At 37.4% G+C, this 21,833-nt stretch overlaps 1 protein-coding gene across 6 annotated transcripts in view; it reads right to left on the minus strand.

The window, feature by feature from the left end:
• Nucleotides 1–21,833, minus strand: part of rarab (retinoic acid receptor, alpha b) — a 131,012-nt gene that overhangs the window by 58,758 nt on the left and 50,421 nt on the right. For 5 of the 6 annotated variants that reach the window (XM_048206459.1, XM_048206484.1, XM_048206466.1 and 2 more), the window contains one exon: nt 11,861–12,549. In XM_048206459.1, coding sequence (XP_048062416.1) covers nt 11,861–12,029 — 169 coding nt within the window. In that variant the 5' untranslated portion in view covers nt 12,030–12,549. Of the gene's footprint in view, nt 1–11,860; nt 12,550–17,701; nt 17,720–21,833 lie in introns of those variants that run through there. The other variant, XM_048206493.1, reaches the window with a different exon arrangement.

Genomic DNA, 21,833 nt, shown 5'->3' on the forward strand with positions numbered 1-21,833 from the left:
ATACAGAATTACAATAAATGTATAATATATTCGCCAAAGTTTGGGTCAGTAAGATTTTTAATATTTTTGAAAGAAGTCTCTAATGCTCACCAAGATTTATTTGATCAAAAATACAGAAAAACAGTAAAACTCTGAAATATTGTTATTACAGTTTTCTATTTGAATATGTTTTAAAATGTCATTTATTCCTGTGATGTCAAAGCTGAATTTTCAGCATCATTACTCTAGTCTTTAGTGTCACAATCCTTGATTATTAAGTATTCATTTCTTTAAAAAAAAAAAAAAAATCCTACTAACCCCAATTAATTGTACATAATCTCTCATGTAAATAAATAAATATTTTCTAATGGGCTTTCATATTTTAAGACTGAAAGTCTGGGTTTAAAGGTGCTGTATGCGATCTCTCAAATTCGCTGTTGAACACTGTTCATATTTGAAATCAACCCAAACAAACCCACCCCTCTCTTCATTGCTCCACCTCCAAAACTCACCCTGCTCTGAGTCGGTCTTGAACCCCTGCCCGATCGCTGCTGGCATGTGAGGCGAGTGCACTATCAATGACACTAAACCCAGCATTCTCTAACAGTCATCAGTGTGCAGTTTTTTAACTACAAAACTCTCACTATCTGGCCGCTGTTACACACACAATGCGAAAGTGGATGTCTGTTTATCACAGCTGACGCACAACAAAATAATGCTTCATGAAAAATAAAGCGCAGATGATGAACGAACAACGAAGAAACACAAAAAATGAACATACAGTACACAAGAGTAAATACAAACATGAGTTTGTTGTTCTCACTTAGTTCTCTCCAGCACTGGAAAGCTTTACTAATATTATTGCGGGTCCTAAAGCGCTTGCCCAGTCATAAACCTTCATTCCAGTGATATTCTTTTGAGCTCTTTTGTATTGTGTCTCTTCATCTCTCATTCTGCAGTTTTTTTTCTTATTATTTTCAAATCTCCCTCTTGCTCGCTCTCTCTCCTCGACCATCATATGCCCCCTAATGCTGATTGGTTACATGTTTCATGTAACTTTCAAACAGTGTATTTGAAATACTACTGAGTCCACCTTTAAGACAATTATAGATAAAACAAACCTATTCAAAAAAGACAATAAAAAAGGTTCTAATGTGACCATATAAGTTTTAATGTAGTTTTAATTTAAAGAAAAAAAAGATAAAAATAAATAAATAAAAGTCAACCCCTAAGACAAGGTTCCTATATTTGAAGAAACAACTAACTGTCAGAAAGTTAGTCAGCAGTCAGAAAGACTGCTGTCATTTAGCCAGGAAGATGCAGAACATGAGCGAGAGAGAGAGAGAGAGAGAGAGAGAGAGAGAAAAAACAAGAAATTCAAGACCCAACGGAGAGATTCTTCTCCGAGAGGCCGCCTGACCCAGGGTGATTTAAGATGCCTTCAGGCTGCACGGTCGCCACCCTGTCTGGTTGCCCCCCGCTGCACATTGTGCGGACACTGGGATCAGTTGATGCCGCCTGAGCCAACATGAGATGCGCTGCACACGAGCAGCATATGGCTGTTAGACTGGGCCAATGACTCATCAGATGGCAATGCTGACCAGCCTGAGGATGCACTGTAATACAGAACTACTGTCTGATGATGAACAGCACTGAAAAAATGCCAAGACACATTCTCATCAGCTTGTAACACCTTTTCACGATGAGTTGAAAGGGAACTGTGTGGTTGTGACATCATGACACAAACCCGACTTAAAGGAAACTGCATTCTTGTTAGTGCTTGAACTTATGTGGTGGACTGACGTGAAAAGACAAACATTTGCGGTTGGTGTTAAATGGGTTTAAGGTAAACTGGCATGTTGACAAGTAGGAGGAGCGTAGTCAGGGCTGTGGCCCAGCAGTTAACACGCATGATCAGACACGATGCAGGGTCAAGCCCAAAGTCATTTCCCAAAACTCTTCCCACTTCTTTTCCCCATTACATACAGTCTTTTCTATACTTTCACAGTCAATAAAAAGTGATCAAAATAAAACAGAGAAATAAAATTTAGCCTTAGTAATATTAGCTTACCAAAGTTCACCAAAATAAAACTTATTATTTGCTTTACACACTATGGTCTACTATTTAAAAGTTTGAAAAATGATCAAAAATAAATAAATAAATAAAAAAGGAAATTAATACTTTAATTAGCAAGGATGCATTAAATTGATCAAAAGTGAGAGCAAAGACATTTATAATGTTAAAAGATTTCTGTTTCAAATAAATGCTGGACTTTATATTCATCAAAGAATCCTGAAAAGAGCATAACCATTTCCACAAAAATATTAAGCAGCACAATTGTTTTCAACATTCATAATCATAAATGTTTCTTGAGCATCAAATCATCATATTAGAATGATTTCTGAAGGATCATGTGACACTGAAGACTGGAGTAATGATGCTGAAAATTCACAGAAATAAATTACATTTTAAAATGTATCAAAAAAATAGTAAACAATTATTTTTAATATGTAATATTTCATAATTTTACTGTTTTACTGTATTTTGTTGTGAGCACAAGAGAGAGAAAAAAAACCATTTAAAAATCCTACCAACCCAAGACTTTTAAAGGTCCCGTTCTTCGTGATCCCATGTTTCAAACTTTAGTTAGTGTGTAATGTTGTTGTTAGAGTATAAATAAAATCTGTAAAATTTTAAAGCTCAAAGTTCAATGCCAAGCGAGATATTTTATTTAACAGAAGTCGCCTACATCGAACGGCCAGTTTGGACTACATCCCTCTACTTCCTTCTTTAATGACGTCACTAAAACAGTTTTTTGACTAACCTCCGCCCACAGGAATACACAAGAGTTGCGTTTGTAGAGTGTGTTTGTCGCCATGTCGTCGAAACGCTGTTATTTTCATCCCGCAGTCCAATCACCGGGTCTGATTCCGGCTCAAATTGATAGGTTAAAATTAAAGACATGTTCACAATAACACTGAGCGCGTGCATCTCCACGTTATGGTAAGAGGCGTGACCTTTCCGGGCAAGGTTCGCTAAGCTGCTGTCGAATCACAACACAGGAACCGCTGGCACAATCAGAACTCGTTACGTATTTCTGAAGGAGGGACTTCATAGAACAAGGAAGTCATCAGCCCGTTTTTATGACAGTGGAAACAGCGGTATACAGATAAGTAAATTATGTGAAAAATACTGTGTTTTTTTTACACGCGAAACATGAACACATGTTATATTGCACACTATAAACACAATCAAAGCTTCAAAAAAAACACGAAAAACGGGACCTTTAAACCATTTATTAGATAGCTCACAAATGAGCCATTAGCCTTATGTTCAGATCAAATATGGTGCCTTTAGATGGTCCACCAGTCTGTTCCTGTTTTGGTCTGTTTCTCAAACAAAGCCTTCAAATGGCTTTAAAAGATTTGGAATATAGCACATGAGTCATATGGACTTCTTTTCTGGTGCTTATCTGGTGTTTTGTCCTTTATGGACCTTGACAAACATGGTGACAATGAACTGTTTTGAAAAGTGTGTTTTTAAAAGTCTTTATTTGTGTTCTACTGAAAAAAAAAAAAAAAAGTCATACAGCTTTGGAACAACATGAGGTTAACTAAGTAAATTAAAGAATTGTAATTTTTGGGTGAGCCATTCCTTTAAGAGTTATGACAACCCCTACAGTATGTAATATACAGAATAGTTAGCAACCACTAACACATGATGAAATAGCACAAGAAATAAACTTCTGGGATAAATATGATGAAGCTCATTTAAATACTTTTAGAATTTTAGAAGTCATATAACAACGCGTTTATAAAACTACTGATTGGGTCAAACTGATGCCTGCAGATTGGAGCTGGCCTGTGAAATGAATACGATGAGCAGTAAAGTCAGGTGGAAGTAAACAACATCAGCATGCATCGAATCAGACTGCTCAAAAAACAACAGCCAGCTCGTCTCAGACATGAGCGAAGTGTGACAGTGAGATTGTCATGAGCTCGCTCCATTGCTCCGGGCATCCAGAGAAGGGCAGCTATGTTAGACACACGGAAATGAGCAGTGACAATTCTCCCGGCATCACAGGTACTCGCTCTGCCAATTCCTCATCCAGGCATCTAAAAAATAAATGCATTTGACATTTCCCCCCCCCAAAACATACTGTAGATAAACTTTTTGCCATTTTATTGACATTAAAAGATCGATCCAGCATTTCTGACATGAGCACCGGAGCTTGATGTGTCTCGACATGCGCAAACCACTACACCCCAGCAGTGACCACTCTAGATCAACTTAAAATGTTTGGTCAGGTTCACACTTCCATTTTGCACTTGCAGGATGGGCAATTTATCTTAATTAATGCAACAAACTACCTGAGACTAATAATTCCTATCGCTGCCATAAGCAATTGGAGAGTGATTAAACATCCTAACCTACATATGAATGAACTAGTGACATGGTGGCCCTGGTTGGAAGGTTAGGAGACATAAATATCACCCTGACAGGCCCACAGGCTGAACGCCCAGCTCAGGCGCGTCCCAGGCGGAGGCTGCCAGATGCTGATCCATCATCCAAACGGCCAGAACAGAGAAAATATCCACTGTGACGAGGAGTAGAAACAGCAGGCTTGACAAACAAGGGTGGTCTGCTCCTCATTCAGAGGAGACGGGAATCCTGGTGACATCCGAAAGCTAAACGACATGGGCAGCCCCTGCCAGAGCAGACAGGTAGCATTTTCACACTTCTAGGAGCCAGAGCAGAACCAGGGACCCTCTGACAGGCCCATCTCCTCACACATGCAACTGTGAGTCAACGACTGTAGCATGACATCTGTCAAAATGTCTTCCAGACAGCTGGTGTAGGACAGGCAGCTCTTGTATCGGCCACGGACTGCAAACCACCAATCTGTCTGACGAGCACCAGAGAGATGTGTCAAACGTGGTGCCAGAAGTATATTTCAGGTTTTGGATACGTTTGGTCACAAGGTCAAAGGTCATGTGGGAATGTATTATATATAATGGACATAATACTCTTGAAAGAAAGAAAGAAATCTGTTATAGAAAAAAATAGTTTCGATTATATAAAAAGTGCTCATTATAATAGAGGAGGGACCTCTGGGATGCTGGTTAGATCGTCCTTGAAAAAAATAGAGCTTAGCAAATTAAAACTAATGGATTAGAATGATTAGTTTGGTTAATACAAAAGAGTTTGTGTACGTGGTCTGAAACCATTTACAGTGCACTTCAGATTAACATTAATAAAGGGTGTAGTACTTTTTCTTCAAGACACAAACCCAATGAGCTCACCAGAATGAAGAAATTAACTTACGCTAACATGCTCTTAAAAAGGACAGCACTTTTCAGGAGATTTTTGGTTGAAACTCTCTTCACATCCAGATAGCAATCAATAACAGAATTTGTCCAATCTCCAACATCCTACCTGCCTGTCAACATACGTATTTCTCAAATCTCCGCACACCCTGCTCGCGCAGACAACACACATTATCAGCACGTTCCGTAAGGCTATGCAGAGTTTTAGACAGCCATCTCTCGTGACGCTTTGCAGGCTCTGCTGTGCGTGTTCATGTGTTTTGGACGAGGCGTGGATTTGGAGAACACTCTGAAGGTAGGGTGGGATCTCATGCTTTCAAAGCTAGCTTGCTATCGCTAAACCTCTCCGAAATTGCCTACCTTAATGATATTTTCCAATGTTGTGTGACCTAATCTAAAGTGAGAACTAATCTAAACTATTGACTCCTAATAACCATATTAACAACTCCTTTACTACTGGTTTAAAATACTGTACATTACTTATATGGTTAATAAGTTCTTAACAAATCATAAAAAAAAAACTTTTTATGAACTAATTAAACAATAATTTTGTTAATTTCAGTGACAATGAATGAAGAACTCACTATTTGTATATAGGCTATTAATATAACAACAATGTAGAGATACACTACAATATATATGAATAAACTATAAACTAATAGTTTGCAAATAATTTGTAAGCAATTTATAACTGTATACTTATAAATTGTTATCAAATCTTAAGGAAGAAACAAACAAATATCTTTAATATCTTTTAATAAAAAAATAAATATCCAATATTGACCAATACATATTCAGTCCCTATTTAAAAAAATATATAATAAAATAAAGATTTTGATGCCAATGTACAATGAGAGAACTGGGAACACTTCCTATAACACTGACGTACTTGTTACATCATAAGAAGAATGCCATCAATGCTAATATTAGTCTGTCTGTCTCATCCTTATCCTGAGGTTACTGCAGGCCGTATCCAGATCAGATGGTGGACTGCACCTAGACATGACCACAACACAGCCATGAATGTCAGCAGAGACTGTGTCTACTAAAACAAACCCCTGTGAAGACCTTGTCGACTAGATAGCCATCGGCACAGATCCACAGCAAAGACCACAAGAACCAGACAAGTCCTCTGAATAGACCCCTATGGCCAGCTTCGTCTCCATACCAGTAGTAGAAGGTAGAAGGAACTGGATGAAATATTTTAAATGCTACCAATCCACAGCCTGATTTGACGTGTGATGCAGTCTGAATCATAATCACACCGTGTTCGTTTGTTGGCCAGAGGAGAACTGGTTCCCCAACTGAGCCTGGTTCCTCCCAAGGTTTTTTTCTTCATTGCCATTGTAGCCTCTGGCTTGCTTAGTTGCGGACACTTAATATTCAACAATATTATTGATTTGACTGCATTGACACCATTGTATGCGATCTGAACTGAGCTGGACGATGACATTATTGTTTTCTGCAGAACTGCTTTATAGATGAAATGAACTAAATTAATCATTTATGATCAACGGAACTGAATCAACACTAAACTTCAGCAGAACCATTACTACTTTATTTTCAGAGCTGCTTGACACCCGCAATGAACTCTGTTCACGTTTTTAAATCATCTTCCTGTTATCTCTGTAACACTGCTTTGAAACAATCTGTATTGTATAAAGCGCTATATAAATAAAGGTGACTTGACTTGACAGTGCTGTAAGCTTTTAGTGACAACAAACCGAGATGTAAGTATAGACATGGGGTGCACTCAGCACTGAGAGGAATTCAACATGTTGGCTTTGGCATGCATCACAATCATGCAAATGATTCAACACAGCACAACTACACTTCAAGGCTAAAGGTCACCTGAACATCGAGGGAAATGAAGTAGTATAAAAAGACACTCCTGTTGCATTAGCTAATTCATTCTGCTGTTGTTGCTCTGCTGCTGCTTACGAAAAGCCAATGAGACATAGCAGCAACAACATATCAAAAATTAATAAACCGAACCAAGGAGAGTCATATTCATTTCCCAACAGAACGGAGCACAGTTGCCGTGCTTTGAATATTTCTGTGCTTGTCTTTCTGCAGGGACCCTGGAGGGAAGCAGGCAGGGGTTGTTGGTAGCTGATGCTAACCACTTTGTGGCATTAAACTGTGTTCTATATTTAACTCAAGTGGCGCTTGGGGGAGCTGGTGACAGAACAGAAGTTTGAATCTGAGGACAGGGAGCTATCAAGGATTAGAGCTATACTAAAAAAACAAAGCAGCCCGAATTTGTTGAAAAATGTCTGGAGGACCCAGCACAACACAACACCTGGCAGGCCTGATCAGGGTAACACTTCATTAGTCTGAGCTAGCCCCGCTCACACTGGTGGAGAGTAATGACCTGAGCACAAATTATAAAAGTAAACATATAAATAACAATTGTTATTAATAAATAAATAAATACGTTATTTATATATATCATTCATTCATTCATTATTCAATCAATCAATCAATCAATCAATCAATCAATAATTTGATTGACAGATTGAATTGTATTGTCATACAAACTATATGTTTAATAATTACTCAAAAATGGATTTAGAAAAAAATTGTTAAAGTACTTTAAAGGTGGATTTTTTCGAATCCAAAGACTGTTACTGAGTTTTTGAAATGAGCGCATGCGTAAGAACAGCCCCCCTCCTTCACAGCTCATTTCGAGGGAACACCTCCCAAAACTCGTGCAGGAGTATTGGAACACGAGTGTTTACCACCGGCATTCGCTGTGTCGTGTTAGTGGATTCATTATGTCGGACTCACCGCAGGTAACTCATAATCTGCAGTTGTTACTCCTGTCTCCTGACAAAAACATTGCATGCGGCGCCTGTGGAGTGTGGAAAGTTACTGGAGCGCGCAGCCGTGCTCGTCTCTCACAAGGAACGTCACGGCAGTGATTGACAAGCCAGAGGGCAAATCGTTTACGCGATGATCGCATAAACGATTGGCAGATGTTTTTAAGGCCCTACCTCGTGCACAGATGATGTGTATTAATATTATTCCTTTCAGTGCACCTAAGAAATAGTCTTTTATCAGTTAGTAAAGACAGTTTCAAGTAATATTGCAAAAATGTATAAAACAAAACATCCTCTTTAGCACCTTTAAATGAAGTATAGCAATCTACAACTGTAGGACACTCCTGAAAATGACATGTCGACCCCCATGTGCATTTTTGAAGCACAGTTTGCTGAATTGCAAAATACACTACATTTGCTACACTAATGAAATCCAAATGACACTTCGGAGACCTCAGAGGTGTTCAAAAAGAGCAGAGTCATTCATGTCATGACACTTTGTGAAATTTGGTCACTTGCTTTTTTGGTAGACAAGGCCTCTATGTTGATAGCTGGGTAATTCATAAATGAAGTGCCGAGACTAATAAACTTTGTACACACATGAGCACCAGAGTTAGAAGCGCTTTTAATCTTCATCAGAAGGACAGGAGTCCACCTTTCCACTTCCTTTCCTAGAAACCACACTGAAACACTCACATATCACGCTAACTAAGATGCCCAAACCGGAGGTTATAAGTCTGCTATAGTTCTGCATAACTCCATTGAGCCCAAATCTAATCACTGTACCTTCCAGCTGCTTGAATTCTGTGCCTGGCAGTTGACACATCATTACAGCACAGAAAGTGACATGAAGCACCCTGGGGATTCCTTCTAGCGGCTGTTTAAGTCAAGTTAGGAGAACTCAACAATAACAGGCACCTCCATATCCATCCATATTCCATAGCCTAACTCCTGTGGAAGACGATAAATAAATGCTCCGCTCCCCATCGATCCGTGTTCTCACATTTGGACCTTATGCAAATACACAGCCCAAAGCCAAACCAACACACTTATGCGGGTTTCACGGTGATACAGTCTCCTTGACTAATAGGTTTACCAGAGCTAATTCCATGCAAACTTTTGCATCATCCTCTGGAAGCAAAATAATAACGTTCCCACAACATCCCCCAAACCCCTTTTTCTCACACGGGGCGCTAAATTTTAGCTGTGCGCTTTTTCTCGCCTGACAATGAGTCTTTCCGCAAGTCAGCAGGGGGTGTGTAATAATTAGCCCCCAAGAGCGTCAGAGGGCTGTTTGTCATATAGTACTATGCAGAGAGGCACATTAGTAGCTCCAGGCCCAGGAGGGAGCTGCCGCTGACTGACTGCCAAAGCCTCACTGCCGGTGGTGGTTGGCGGCAGCCACTGCATCAGTAGCTGACTCAAGATGTGCTCCCTCCCACTGAGTTAAAACATTACGTACTGTCATTTCAAGTGTGGAAAGTGGACGGCAATGTCTCCACAGATCGCTGAACAACGCGACAACTCTTGCTCTTGGCAGGGATGATTGAAAGACTATTGTACAATTTACTCATTATGAACTGCACTTTTTATTTTCCTAAAGATGATACAAACTTGTCTTACAACAATATGTTTTAATAGAATCTCTGATTTAAACATCAGTAGCAAAAATGGCATAAGAATTTGAATCATTTCCACGAATCAGTTCAAACTGTCCTTTTCAAAATGAATAAATTAAAAACGTTTGATTCAGTGATTTGCATCATTACTCAGAACTGCTATTTTCTTTAATACTATTAGTATAGTAATGAATCAGATAAAAATGGAATTTTTAACGAAACAATTAAAAACGTACCCATATATTACTCAAATTTTCTATTCTCAAACAAGTTTAGGCATGTCCCGTCTGCTGAAACAGATAGTCCCGCCCCAAATTCACACAACTGGTTGAGTCCATGTTACTTTGAGCTGGTTGGGATACTCAAACAAACAGTAATGTTTTGAAAGCACCACAAAGCGATAATGTTTACATTTATTTACTTTTACTTGATGCTACTTCCTTTTAAGCTATATTAGAGCAAATATGTAAATATCAAAAAATATATATATATATCAAATATTGTAAAAAAAAAAAGAAAGAAAAAAAAAGAAAATATTAAGATGATTTTTGAGATATACTGCACAGCACTACTAATGTTTATATTAAAGAAGCTATAATGAAAGTACACTTTTTCATGATTCATTCAGTAATCACCAAGTACTCGCAAGCAAATATTCATGCACAAACAGACCCAAGCTAACAAATATAGTTCTAGTTCACATAAGGACGTTCATAACCCTAGGCACTGTGGGCTTCATGGCATCTCGTTTTGCCCAAGAACATTCCGGTGGTTTTTGCACCTCAAAGTGCAGAACAGGCCAAACAACAGATATACAGATAACCTGTATAAACCAACAAGATCTGACACATTAAGACTTTATGAAACAGCAGGATCATGTATATGGGCTGTAATCAAACTCAATGCATTTTAACGGAACAGAGCATGAGCTGAGCATGAAAACATCTGTCAGATCACAAACAACAATGAAACAAAACTTCAGAGAGATTTTAAATAGCCAGTCCTTCTAACATATTGATCTAAAGTGTATTTCACACATTTATGCATACGCAAGCTATGCTGAAATAGATTTTCAAAAGATATAAAAGAGCCAAACTTCAAAGCTATAAAAGCTAGATCTTCCTCAAGGATTTTATAAGTGTCCCATAGTGGTTGTTAGAAAATTCAAGCTGGGCTTCAACAGTATTTAATCAAGGGTCTCCTGAGGCTTAATATGGTCAGTGGGAGATCTGTAAAGTACACACAGAAATAGCAGCCACCATATCTGCAAGAATAGACTGTAGTGAGCACATCTGTAAAAGACCAAATCATAGCGACTACTAATTGTTTGTTTACAGGCAAACAGAGACAGTTCATCCAAAAATAATATTCTGACTATTTCATAGAAGATCTGCATAATCATCTGATTTCAATGGCTAACGATTTCTCAAAAAGCTATCGTATGCCTTCAGAAGACTTGGAATAAACAGAATAGCACATAAGTCATATTAACTTCTTACTGTTACTTATCGTTAAAATGCTTGGGGCCAGTAAGATATTTTAAAAATAATTTTATACTTTTATTCAGCAAGGACACATTAAATTGATCACTATGATATGGAGGCTGTATAAACCTCAAACAATTTGAATATCATGAGATATTGTTTAAAATAAACAAGTCATAAATGTGAGATATAGTCACATTTTGAGATATACATTTCCCTTGTAGAGTAGCTTGTTATTTGTTTACTCAAAGGGACCTTTTACACAGAATGCGAGACGTAAGTCAGTGGAACGAAAATAAACGCAAGCTCTTGAGACATATGTTTAAAAAATTGACCTTGAGCGGCACATTTTAAGAACGCCGTGTCATGAGTAGGACAATGCAAAAGTGAGCGCAATGGTCAAACATGTCCATCTAGCGCATGTTGACATAAAAACTATATATACAAATGGCATAATTTTCATTTTTGGGTGAACTGTTCCTTATGTACTTCTTGTACATTTCACTCAGCATACTACAGAAAACACTCTCCCAGACCATCAGACACTGTTGTTTAAGTGCGTCACACCTAAATGCATCTTCTAATAGCAAGTCGCAGATGTTTCACATCGGAAACGAGGGATACTCACTTGCAGGAGATGGAGTGCTGTATCCACTGACAGGAAGTCCTGGAAGTGCTGGAGGGGAGAGCCCTCCTAGCATATGAGGAAAGAAGTAAGGGTAGTGCGACATAGGGAAGCCCCCTAAAGGAGTGCCCAACCCTCCAGGGCTGGGGCAGGGGTTGCCGTTTCCAGACATGGCACGCTCAGATACAACACTGAGTCCCAGACCTCTGTGCAGGCTATCCGTGATGCCAGATGTCTACTTTCCCATCATGAGCTACTTTTGGTAATCCAACTAGGAGAGCTTTGTCTGCGATTGTCCGTGTGGACGCTTACTATTGTGACTGTAAGACCGAGACAGGTTAATGACTGGTGATCCAGGGTGCGTACGAGAGGTTATGACGCCATTCGATCAGAGTGTACAGCTCACAGGTATTTGTTTTGGTGTTATGTAACACTCTGGATACAATCCCAATGTTCTCTTGGAATAGAAGTGTGTGAGGCAGTATATTCCAGCACTGTTTGACTGATATGTTATGTAGCAGCAGGGAAGCGCTTTGACTCTTCACGAGGACCTGAGCTCATTGCAATCCACCAGATTTCAGGAGGACTGACTTGGACGATGTGACGCAAGAGGAATCGAGATGCCGTGCTCCAGAGGTCACAAAATGCTCTCGGTTCAAACCTGTCAGAGTGAGTCAGTCCAACGCGGTGACCTAAGAAAGAAAGAAAAAGAGTGGAAAGGAACAGAAGACACTTTTTAGTTGTCAGACGTGTTTGCGGGCATGCATTTCATATAGTGTGTATAGTGACCAATATAACAGCCAGACTAATGTTTAATCAAATTACTGTGCAATTTCACAATTTTTAAAAGCACAAAAATGCTTTAAGGTCTCAATTCAATCAGGCCACATAAGAATTTTATCCAATCATTTTTTACAAGTCATGAGCACATGTTCCTGAAAATCACATTGTATGGAAATATCCAGTTCATTCCTATAGACTTTATTCACAGCAGCACCATCTTTGATTTTTAACGGGAATGGAAGCGGGGTTGTGAGGGATGTACATACATCTCTTCAGTGGGTTGCACCATTATTTAATGTGTTTTTGGATTGTTTTGCTGATGAAACACTGCAAAAATATCTTTCCAAGAAATTTCAGTAGACAAAAAAATCCAGACAACATGAACTGTGGAAAATTATAAGTGATCTGGGAGCTTTATACAGCTTTTTTACAGTGGATGCCATTGGTAAGTCTATCCCTCACAGCCTCGCTTTCATACCTGTCTTGGTGCTGCTCTGAATAAGGTCTATGGGATGTTCTGTAAAGCTTGTCTGAATTAGCAACAGTAACCAAGGGGGCGGAGCTTAGCGAAGGGTCATTTCTAATGGTCATAATTCATAAAGTTCAAAGAATCGCACACTCCCCACCCTATGTGTGTTCATATTCAAAAAAATTAAGTGATGTTCTTTGTAAGAAGTACTAATAACAGTAGTATCCTCTGCTCTGTTCAACACATTATCATTAAATCCATTCTGCAGAATTTCCCCAAAATATCCGCAGAAAACGCAAAAAGTCTGCCTTGTCAAATTGTCACCCTGCTCTCTAGATATTGTTATCAGTACTAGCCATTGCAAAACCTGTAACTCAGTGTTAAGCACCACAGATCACACACATTTTAGATACAATGATTGATGAATTCTGGTTTAATGATCATGAACAATGAGTAATGTGTTCCTCTTTCTTGCGGTTTCACATCAGAAACATCACAATACATCCAGTTTGACATCATACCTCAAAGAGAGTAAATAAACTGAGAAATTAGAGAAAGAAAGACTGTGAATTTACACACAGGACCTGTTCTTGAGCACTGAACCCAGCTTGACAGCGTGGGAAAATGCTGCCAAGGTCTTCCCCAGTGAGCTTGTTAACTCTAGAGTTCCCTCAGGAACGCAGAGCAGGATCTTCACACAGACCGTCTGTCAGAAACCCTCATTAACACTATCTATCTGGGCATAACCTGAAAATGTGAGAGCACGAACTGTGAGGAGGAGGAAAAACACTGTTTGAAGAACCAGTGATGAGCAAAAAAACTGTCTATCTGTAATCAGTTTGTCTGTCTGCAAGCCTGTCGTCCTACCATCCTAGCGTCTATCTATCCTCACCTTCCAGGTCCATTTGTTTTACCGTATCCGGTGTCTTTCTGCTCGACTCTACCCACCCCATCCATTCTCTAGACTACACAACAGATACGAAATACTGCACAAATAAATCTACTTCAAACATTCTCCCATATGGAATGTGGATTATGAATCTCCCTGAAGGCATGTGGAGAATCGTGGATGTACAGCTCGAGATAGCGCTCGAAGCAGGAATGAGAAACTGAGAGAAAGAGTAGAAAAAGAAGGCAGCAAGAGGGAGAGATCAAAGCCGAAAGAGAGAGATTGAAGACACCTTATTGTGCTCCACACGGCTCTCAAATCTCACTCATACATTATTAAACCGGTGTACTAAGTAGGTTAAACCCCACTGGTCCCCTTTACATAGCAATGAACTCACTAATTCATTGCCAGAGAGTGTGTGAGAACATGTGATAAAGAAAGATTAGAGGACTCATGTATTTGTGTGAAGGATAGATAGACACGAATAAAGACACCAAGAAGGAAAATGAGAGAGCTATACTGAACATTTGTAATATTATTCAGTTAACTCAATGTTATTATATTTATGACAAGAAAAAATATTATGTAAATTTAGCTTTTAGTCTATGATTGTTAGCTTTGAGGCTAATATATACGCTAGCGTTTTCCTAAAAGTTGACAAAATTCAATATGCGAGCACCTCTGAATTGTAATTTTTTTTCTTCTGCGAAAATGGACCGAAAATATTGATGACTCATCCTGCAATAAAAAGTTTGGTCCAATCAAATATATATATATATATATATATATATATATATATATATATATATATACACACACCGCTTTCCGTATTCAAACTACAGAAAAAACGGAACTGGCATTGCGATAGGGAAGGCGTAGGATGTAGCATAAGCTTTTTGAACTGCAAGAGTTTTACAGGAAGGAAGCTAGATATTTTACTTCATAACTTGTTAAATATGGATTTTTTATTTTTTGCACAAACGCATAACTTCGCTTCAAAAGGCCTTTATTAACCCCCTGGAGCCGTGTGGAGTATGTTTATGATGGATGGATGTGGATGGAGACACTTTCTTCAGCTCATACTCGTTTGATAGTGCTTACTGCCATTGTAAAGCTTGGATGCGTCAGGATATTTATTAATATTTCTCCGATTGTGTTCATCAGAAAGAAGAAAGTCATATAGGCTACACCTCGGATGGCTTGAGGGCGAGTAAAGCTTGGGCTAATTTTCATTTGAAAGTAACTAATCCTTTAAGCAGTACAACTGTTTCCAACATTGATAACAATAAGAATTTTTTTCAGCAGCAAATCATCATATTAGAATGATTTTTTGTGAAGAATCATATGATACTGAAGTAGGGTGACCATCTGTCCCGCTTTGCGTTGTAGCTACAGCACAGCATTTTGACTCCTTGTCCTGCACGTCGCATATTGAGAAAATGTCCCGCATTTTCATCAGTCTGTTGGTTTTTAATTATAATATTAAGAAAACGTGCGTGCGTTCTTTTGCCTTTTTAAGAAAGCATTAAATTTATTATTTTTGCTGCGTAGTTTTTCACCTAGCTATATTTAACAGCGCTTCGACAGAAGTAACAATCCCGTCTTACACAAATACAACAGCCGTTTTTAAAATCCTATCCAATGGTTGAAAAGAAAGGAGTAAACACGGTCACTAGTAGGTTGTGACGGCTGTCAATCCAAATGTGGAGACGAGTTGGACTTGGTCAGAACTGTTTCAAAAATAGGGTGACCAGACCGGTTTTTGGTGTTCAGCTGCCGACTGGAGCTGTCGACGGAAATGTCCCCGTTTTACAGCTCTTTCAAAACAACCCGCATATACATTGCAAAAAGACCGACGAGCATAGAGCAGCCTGCTGGAGAAATTGTGTAGTGTTCATGTTCTCCAACAGAGGGGGCTGTGCAGCTACACTTGGTCGCGCGCGCGCCGCTACTTCATGAGGCACGTAATCTGGATCTGGAACTGATCAAATAAGCGCCATTATCTTCAAATATCAAAATAAACATCGTTATCACTTTCAAGGTAGTAACATACTAACTATTCATACTGTTTGTATGTTTTATAACATGGCCTCAGCAGGGTGCGAGATTGTTTTGCACAATTTTAAACGTCCACAAAAGTTCCGCAGTCACGGTAATACATACGTTGTGGTGAAGGTACACTCTCAGAAATTAAAAATAAAATAAAATAATTCACGTACTTTGTGCTTAAAATGAGTCTAAAATGCAAAATAATAGTTAAAAGTTAAAACAGTTGTAATTTCTGTATACAAAACAGCTTGTGAACATTAAAATATTAAATTCAATAATGTTAAAAAAATATTTGTTAAATGCTGTTAAATATTTATCTTCTTAAGGCCTATTTATGTTTTATTTTTGTAATGTAATGCGCTTTTGTAAAGTCACAGTAATGTTATCATGTAAAAGTTTTTTTTTTTTTTTTTTTTTGTGAATTGTAAAACCAGAGCAAAAATCCTAATAATAAAACTAAATCATAAATATTAATGTAATAATAGCCTATAAGGAACCCACAACAATTAAAAACAAAAACATTCAAAAATGTATTGTCCCTGTTTTTTAAATAGATAATAACAAATGAGATTTTGGTGATATTTTGACCACTCAAATAGGAAATGTCCCCAGTTTCCATTTCAGAAATCTGGTCACCTAATTCATAAATAGTTATCTGCATGATGCCTGCTGCCTTTAGGGTCAGTGATGTTTAATTTAAATGACATGTAAAATAAAGACATGTTATGTTACATTGTGATGTAATGGTGTTTTGTGGAAGTGACTAAAGAACAAAGTATTTTTATCAGCTGAAAGACATAATACAAATGTTTTTATTAAGTTAGATAGACATTATATAACAGCTTCAGGTTGTGTTTTATTGTTGGTAACATGTCCCACATTGTCCCACACAAACTTAGTAATCGTCCCACATTTGGTTTGTTTGATGTAGGGCTGCAACAAACGATTATTTTGATAATCGATTAATCTGTCGATTATTAGAACGATTATTCGACTAATCATCGATTATTGCACTGGTTAATCAGTAGGCTTTGTTCGATTATTCTACTTTAGCAATTAGTTAAAATATTGAGTTATACTGTACTTTAACTAGTAAATAAAACAAGGAAATCACTTCAGCTTTTAAAAGTGTATTTTTAATCATTTTTAAGCCAACTGAATAGACCAATATACTATAAATATATAAATATAATGTAATCATGTGGGGGTTTTTGTGAAAAATGAAACAACATACATACATACACATATTACATATCATATATATATATATACACACACACACACACACACACACACACACACACAAACTATCGAGTTTATGGTCAATGAATGGCTTTCCTGAGGTAAATGTTACATTTTGTGTGATATATTTGTTTGCAAGTTTTATTGACTTCTTTCTGCGGTTAAAACTCCGATTAAGTGATTACAATAGAGATGGATTCATTTCAGTAAGTTCAGTAAGTACTTTTTGATGTTCATTCATGTTTATTTCGCGCTGTAATAGAGGAATAGGTTCACATGCCGCTTGAACCGAGGTGTTACAGCGATCTGCCACATAACGTTAAACAGAGTCACCACCACAAGTATTGTTTGAATCCCGTAGTAATATTGACTGAATTTAAAAGCTTAGACTTAGTTTTATATCAAAAGTAACCTGATCTGTCGGTGCGTTGCCGTTGTCTGTGTCCTCTTTGCTCTGCGATGCATCTTTCACTGTGTGAGAAAATGAACGTGTGGCGTGAGAACAGTGAGTTTGAATGAGAGTTGGTGGCCCTGCATGACAGTATTCTGTAGTTATGCTAAACGTTATGTTTGTTATGTTTGTGCTATGTTAATCTCCCACATTTCACGGGTTCGACGTCGTTTGCACTATGCTCTCCAAAGCACTGACTTCTTTTATTGGATTGGATCCCGGAGGGCTGCATTACAGTATTGCGCTACAGCGCCCCACTGGTTACACCGCGTTATTGCAGGCCCTTCAAATAGGTCGTATGAGATCAAGAGACTATTCGACAACAAAAATATTTGTCGACAATTTTTTATTGTCGACTAATCGTTTCAGCCCTAGTTTGATGGTGGTCACCCTATACTGAAGACTGGAGCAATGATGCACAGAAATAAATTACATTTTAAAACAATCAAATAAAAACAGTTATTTCACAAATTTAGTGATTTTACTGTATTTTTGATCAAATAAATGCAGTGTTGGTGAACATAAGAGACTTTAAACACTTGCCAGCTGAGGTGACGGGTATAATCAGAGGTGCTTAAGTTCACTATAGTGAATAAAGGACACGCATACGCACACAAATAATCTGACAATGGAAGTCAGTGTGGGTGAAGGCACACTAGTTCCCATGCAAATCATACATGCAAGACTTGAAGGTGATACACAGCTCAGCAAAAACAATGACATGCACACACTCAGAGTGAGAAACTCATGTTTCATACCAAAACATCAGAAGTGCCCTCTCTTTTCACACACACACACACACACACACACACACACACCATTGTGTCTATGTATAACTGTATATTCTATCCCCCTAACCCTACCCTAATAATAATATAATAATCTCACTTTCTGCATTTTTATCATTTGAATATAGCATTGCTTATTTTTTAAGCCATTTTAATCACGAGGACTTGGGAAATGTCCTCACCAACCACGTCTACGTTGTAATACCAGTGTAATACAGAGTATGAGTTGTTGTCTTCTGGGAGGAGGTTTAGAGTTCCTTGCTGCAGATTAAATAGATTTAAAAACTCATTTATTCCTGTGTCTATAAAGTTGTTAAACAGTGGCAGTATGGAGTTGTAATTTTATTTTTTTCGTATATTTATTCATTTATTCATTATTTTTTTTTCTTTTTCTTTTCTTTTTTTATTGCTGTGTTATTCTGTTGATATGGTTTGTTTTTATTGTTTGTGATTGCTGATTAATGTGTGTTAATTGTGAGCCTACTGCAGCATGGGTGATGGCCCAAGACAAATTTCTCCAGGAGGGACAATAAAAGTTTACCTTACCTTACTTTAATACCATGTCATTATACACATTTGTGTCCTCATTTAATCATATAAACAAGCACACACAGTATGATTACATTTAATATAATAATAATAATATATCAAATACAATATGCTGTACATATTTAACATCTAAGCAGTTGACACAAATAAATCAGCAAGCTTTTAAAAAACTAATAATGTAAAATCAGTGACAAAATGATCAAGTTCATAAAATGTATATTTATGAATAGTCATATACGACAAAAAAAAAAAAAACTAAAAAAAAAATATACGACTTTAACTGAACTTTAAGTTCTTGCGTGACAAATGCCCTTTTGAAAGAGATGTTATCTCCTCTGACTGGATGAGCAAACTTTAGAAAGTCACTCAAAAAATTCACAATTACTAATCACTAAACCACATGCTATTTTTCAGACAAGATCTATTTAACATACCTAATCCTTTTTTTACTTCAACATTTGCAATGTTGTTTTTTTTACTTTATTTAAATTTTTAACAGTTTTATAAATATAAGCCTTTCAATTTTACCATTTAAAATCTTTAATTGTCTTAAGGACAATTTGTGCATACTTCATGTCTGATCTGATCTGAGTCATAAATTATCAATCTTTCTATATATACACACATACAGTGCAGGCACATTGACATCATTCATTCATAATGCACGCTCTTCAGCAATGTGCCTTTACAATCTCATCTTATAAATGTTTTAGTGCTTACCTTAACCAGCACCACATGAATCTCATGCAATGTGTGTGTGAACATATTTAGGCTGTATATCTGTTGAAATATACACATTTGTGCACACACGTTTCAAAACATGTGGTTGTCTCTTGGACCAGGGAGATTATATTTGAATGACAACAGGGGATAGAAATTGCCTATCTTGAGGCAATGCTGAGAAAACAGAGCCTGAGTCTGTGTGTGAGAGAACAGAGGATCTGGCAGGCTGAGGGAAATGTGCAATAACAAAAGGTCAAGGTTCGTGGCCTAAGATTCAGGAACCTTGACCTTTGCTATTTCAGCATAACTGGGAGAGACATGTGGACCTACTTTAGGAGCTCACACACACATATGCATGCACAAACATTTCAAAACACACACACTTCAGTGTTTCCTTTTCACTTTCCAAGTTGCCTATGGCATTGGTCCATGTCTCACATATTTGCACTAATGAATGACTTAAATGTCAGAGTCAATGAAAGCAACATTCAGCAACAGTGGTAAAGACTGCAACTGTCAACAGTATTTATTGTACATTATCATGCCAAACTATAACCCTGCAACAGAATCAACCATGAAAAATACATTTCACTGTACAAAGTGAAGCAGAACTATATTATTTCAAGTCGACCTAAAACATGTCCAAAATTGTAATATTGTGGAAAAATTAAATAATTTAATTTTAGAGCCGTTTTCATTTAATTAAAAGCTGTTTTCTATTTTATTAGTATTTAAAACAGTTGTGGTTCTTAATATTTGTGTGGAAATCATGTTTTTTCAGAATCCTTTGATACATAGTACAGCATTTATTTGAAATCGAAATATTTTGAAAGATTATTATAAATGTCTTTGCTGTAACTTTTGATTAACTGAAAGTGTCCTTGCTAAATATAAGTATATATATTTTCTTATTTAACATTTTTTTACTGACCCCAAACTTTTGAACGGTAGTGTATCAGTTGTTGCCCTATTTCTGTGATATTTAGGCTGACAACTGATAATAATGAATACATTTATTAAAAATAAATACTGGATATATTTAATGGATCCTGCTCATTTCCCTTATTTTTACATTTAGATTATCTTTGTCATCATGTAATGCTCAATAATTAAAAACACTAACAAATAACACTGTTAAATACAATCTTTAGCAAATCTCAAAATGCATATCCACTTTTCATCCTGTGTATATTATACAATTTGTGATTTACTTGTAACATTTAAAATGACATTTTAATATCAGCATTTATCACTAACTTGAAAATAAATAACTTAACATCGGTGCATATCTAAAAGCACAATTTTATTGAGCATGCTTAAAGGTTACATCACTACAGCCACCACTTATCTTTCTAGGGTCTCAAAGCATCACTGATTAAAAAAAACAAAAAAAAAAACAAAAACATACTTGCGCACACACACAATGATATACGACGTCTGGGACGATTGCTCTCTTGCTACAAACAAACCAAAACCACTGGGGAAGAAACCGCCCTTATAAAACACTCCCTAATCTAAACGACATTCACTCCGCACACACATAGATATAAAAACTCCCTCAATACATGTATGCAGCCAAACTGTTCAGTCAGACACAAAACTATATGTGAGGGGAGGAATATTAGAGGAAAGTGACACTCTTTCCATGAGAAAACTCCTTTGGGGACACTTAAGTATGCTGCAAGAAACGTTTGGCCAAAGGCCCTTGGAAAAAGACCACACATTTAAGGGGAGTAAGAGTTAGAGTATCTGGCAACCTTTCAAAAGAAAGAACAGGGTGTGTAAACATACTGCAAGGCAAGAAGAGGGAAAAAATAAAGGGAACTGGCAACCTTCCTGACAGGTTTTAAGGAGTAAGTGGTTGGACTGAATCAGCCAATGGAAGTTTAGATTAAAAACTATTCCTAAAGGATCTGGCTGTTGTCTAGACCACAAACGGGGGGGTTTTAAATGCCGTCCCCAAGGACTTCCTGGACTTGGACTGCTGGACTCATTGATTAGCATTTGCTCAAGGCCAGAGGTCAATACATTGT

The sequence above is a fragment of the Megalobrama amblycephala genome, linkage group LG1 (assembly GCF_018812025.1).
Source record: "Megalobrama amblycephala isolate DHTTF-2021 linkage group LG1, ASM1881202v1, whole genome shotgun sequence".
In the NCBI taxonomy this organism is placed as follows: domain Eukaryota; kingdom Metazoa; phylum Chordata; class Actinopteri; order Cypriniformes; family Xenocyprididae; genus Megalobrama; species Megalobrama amblycephala.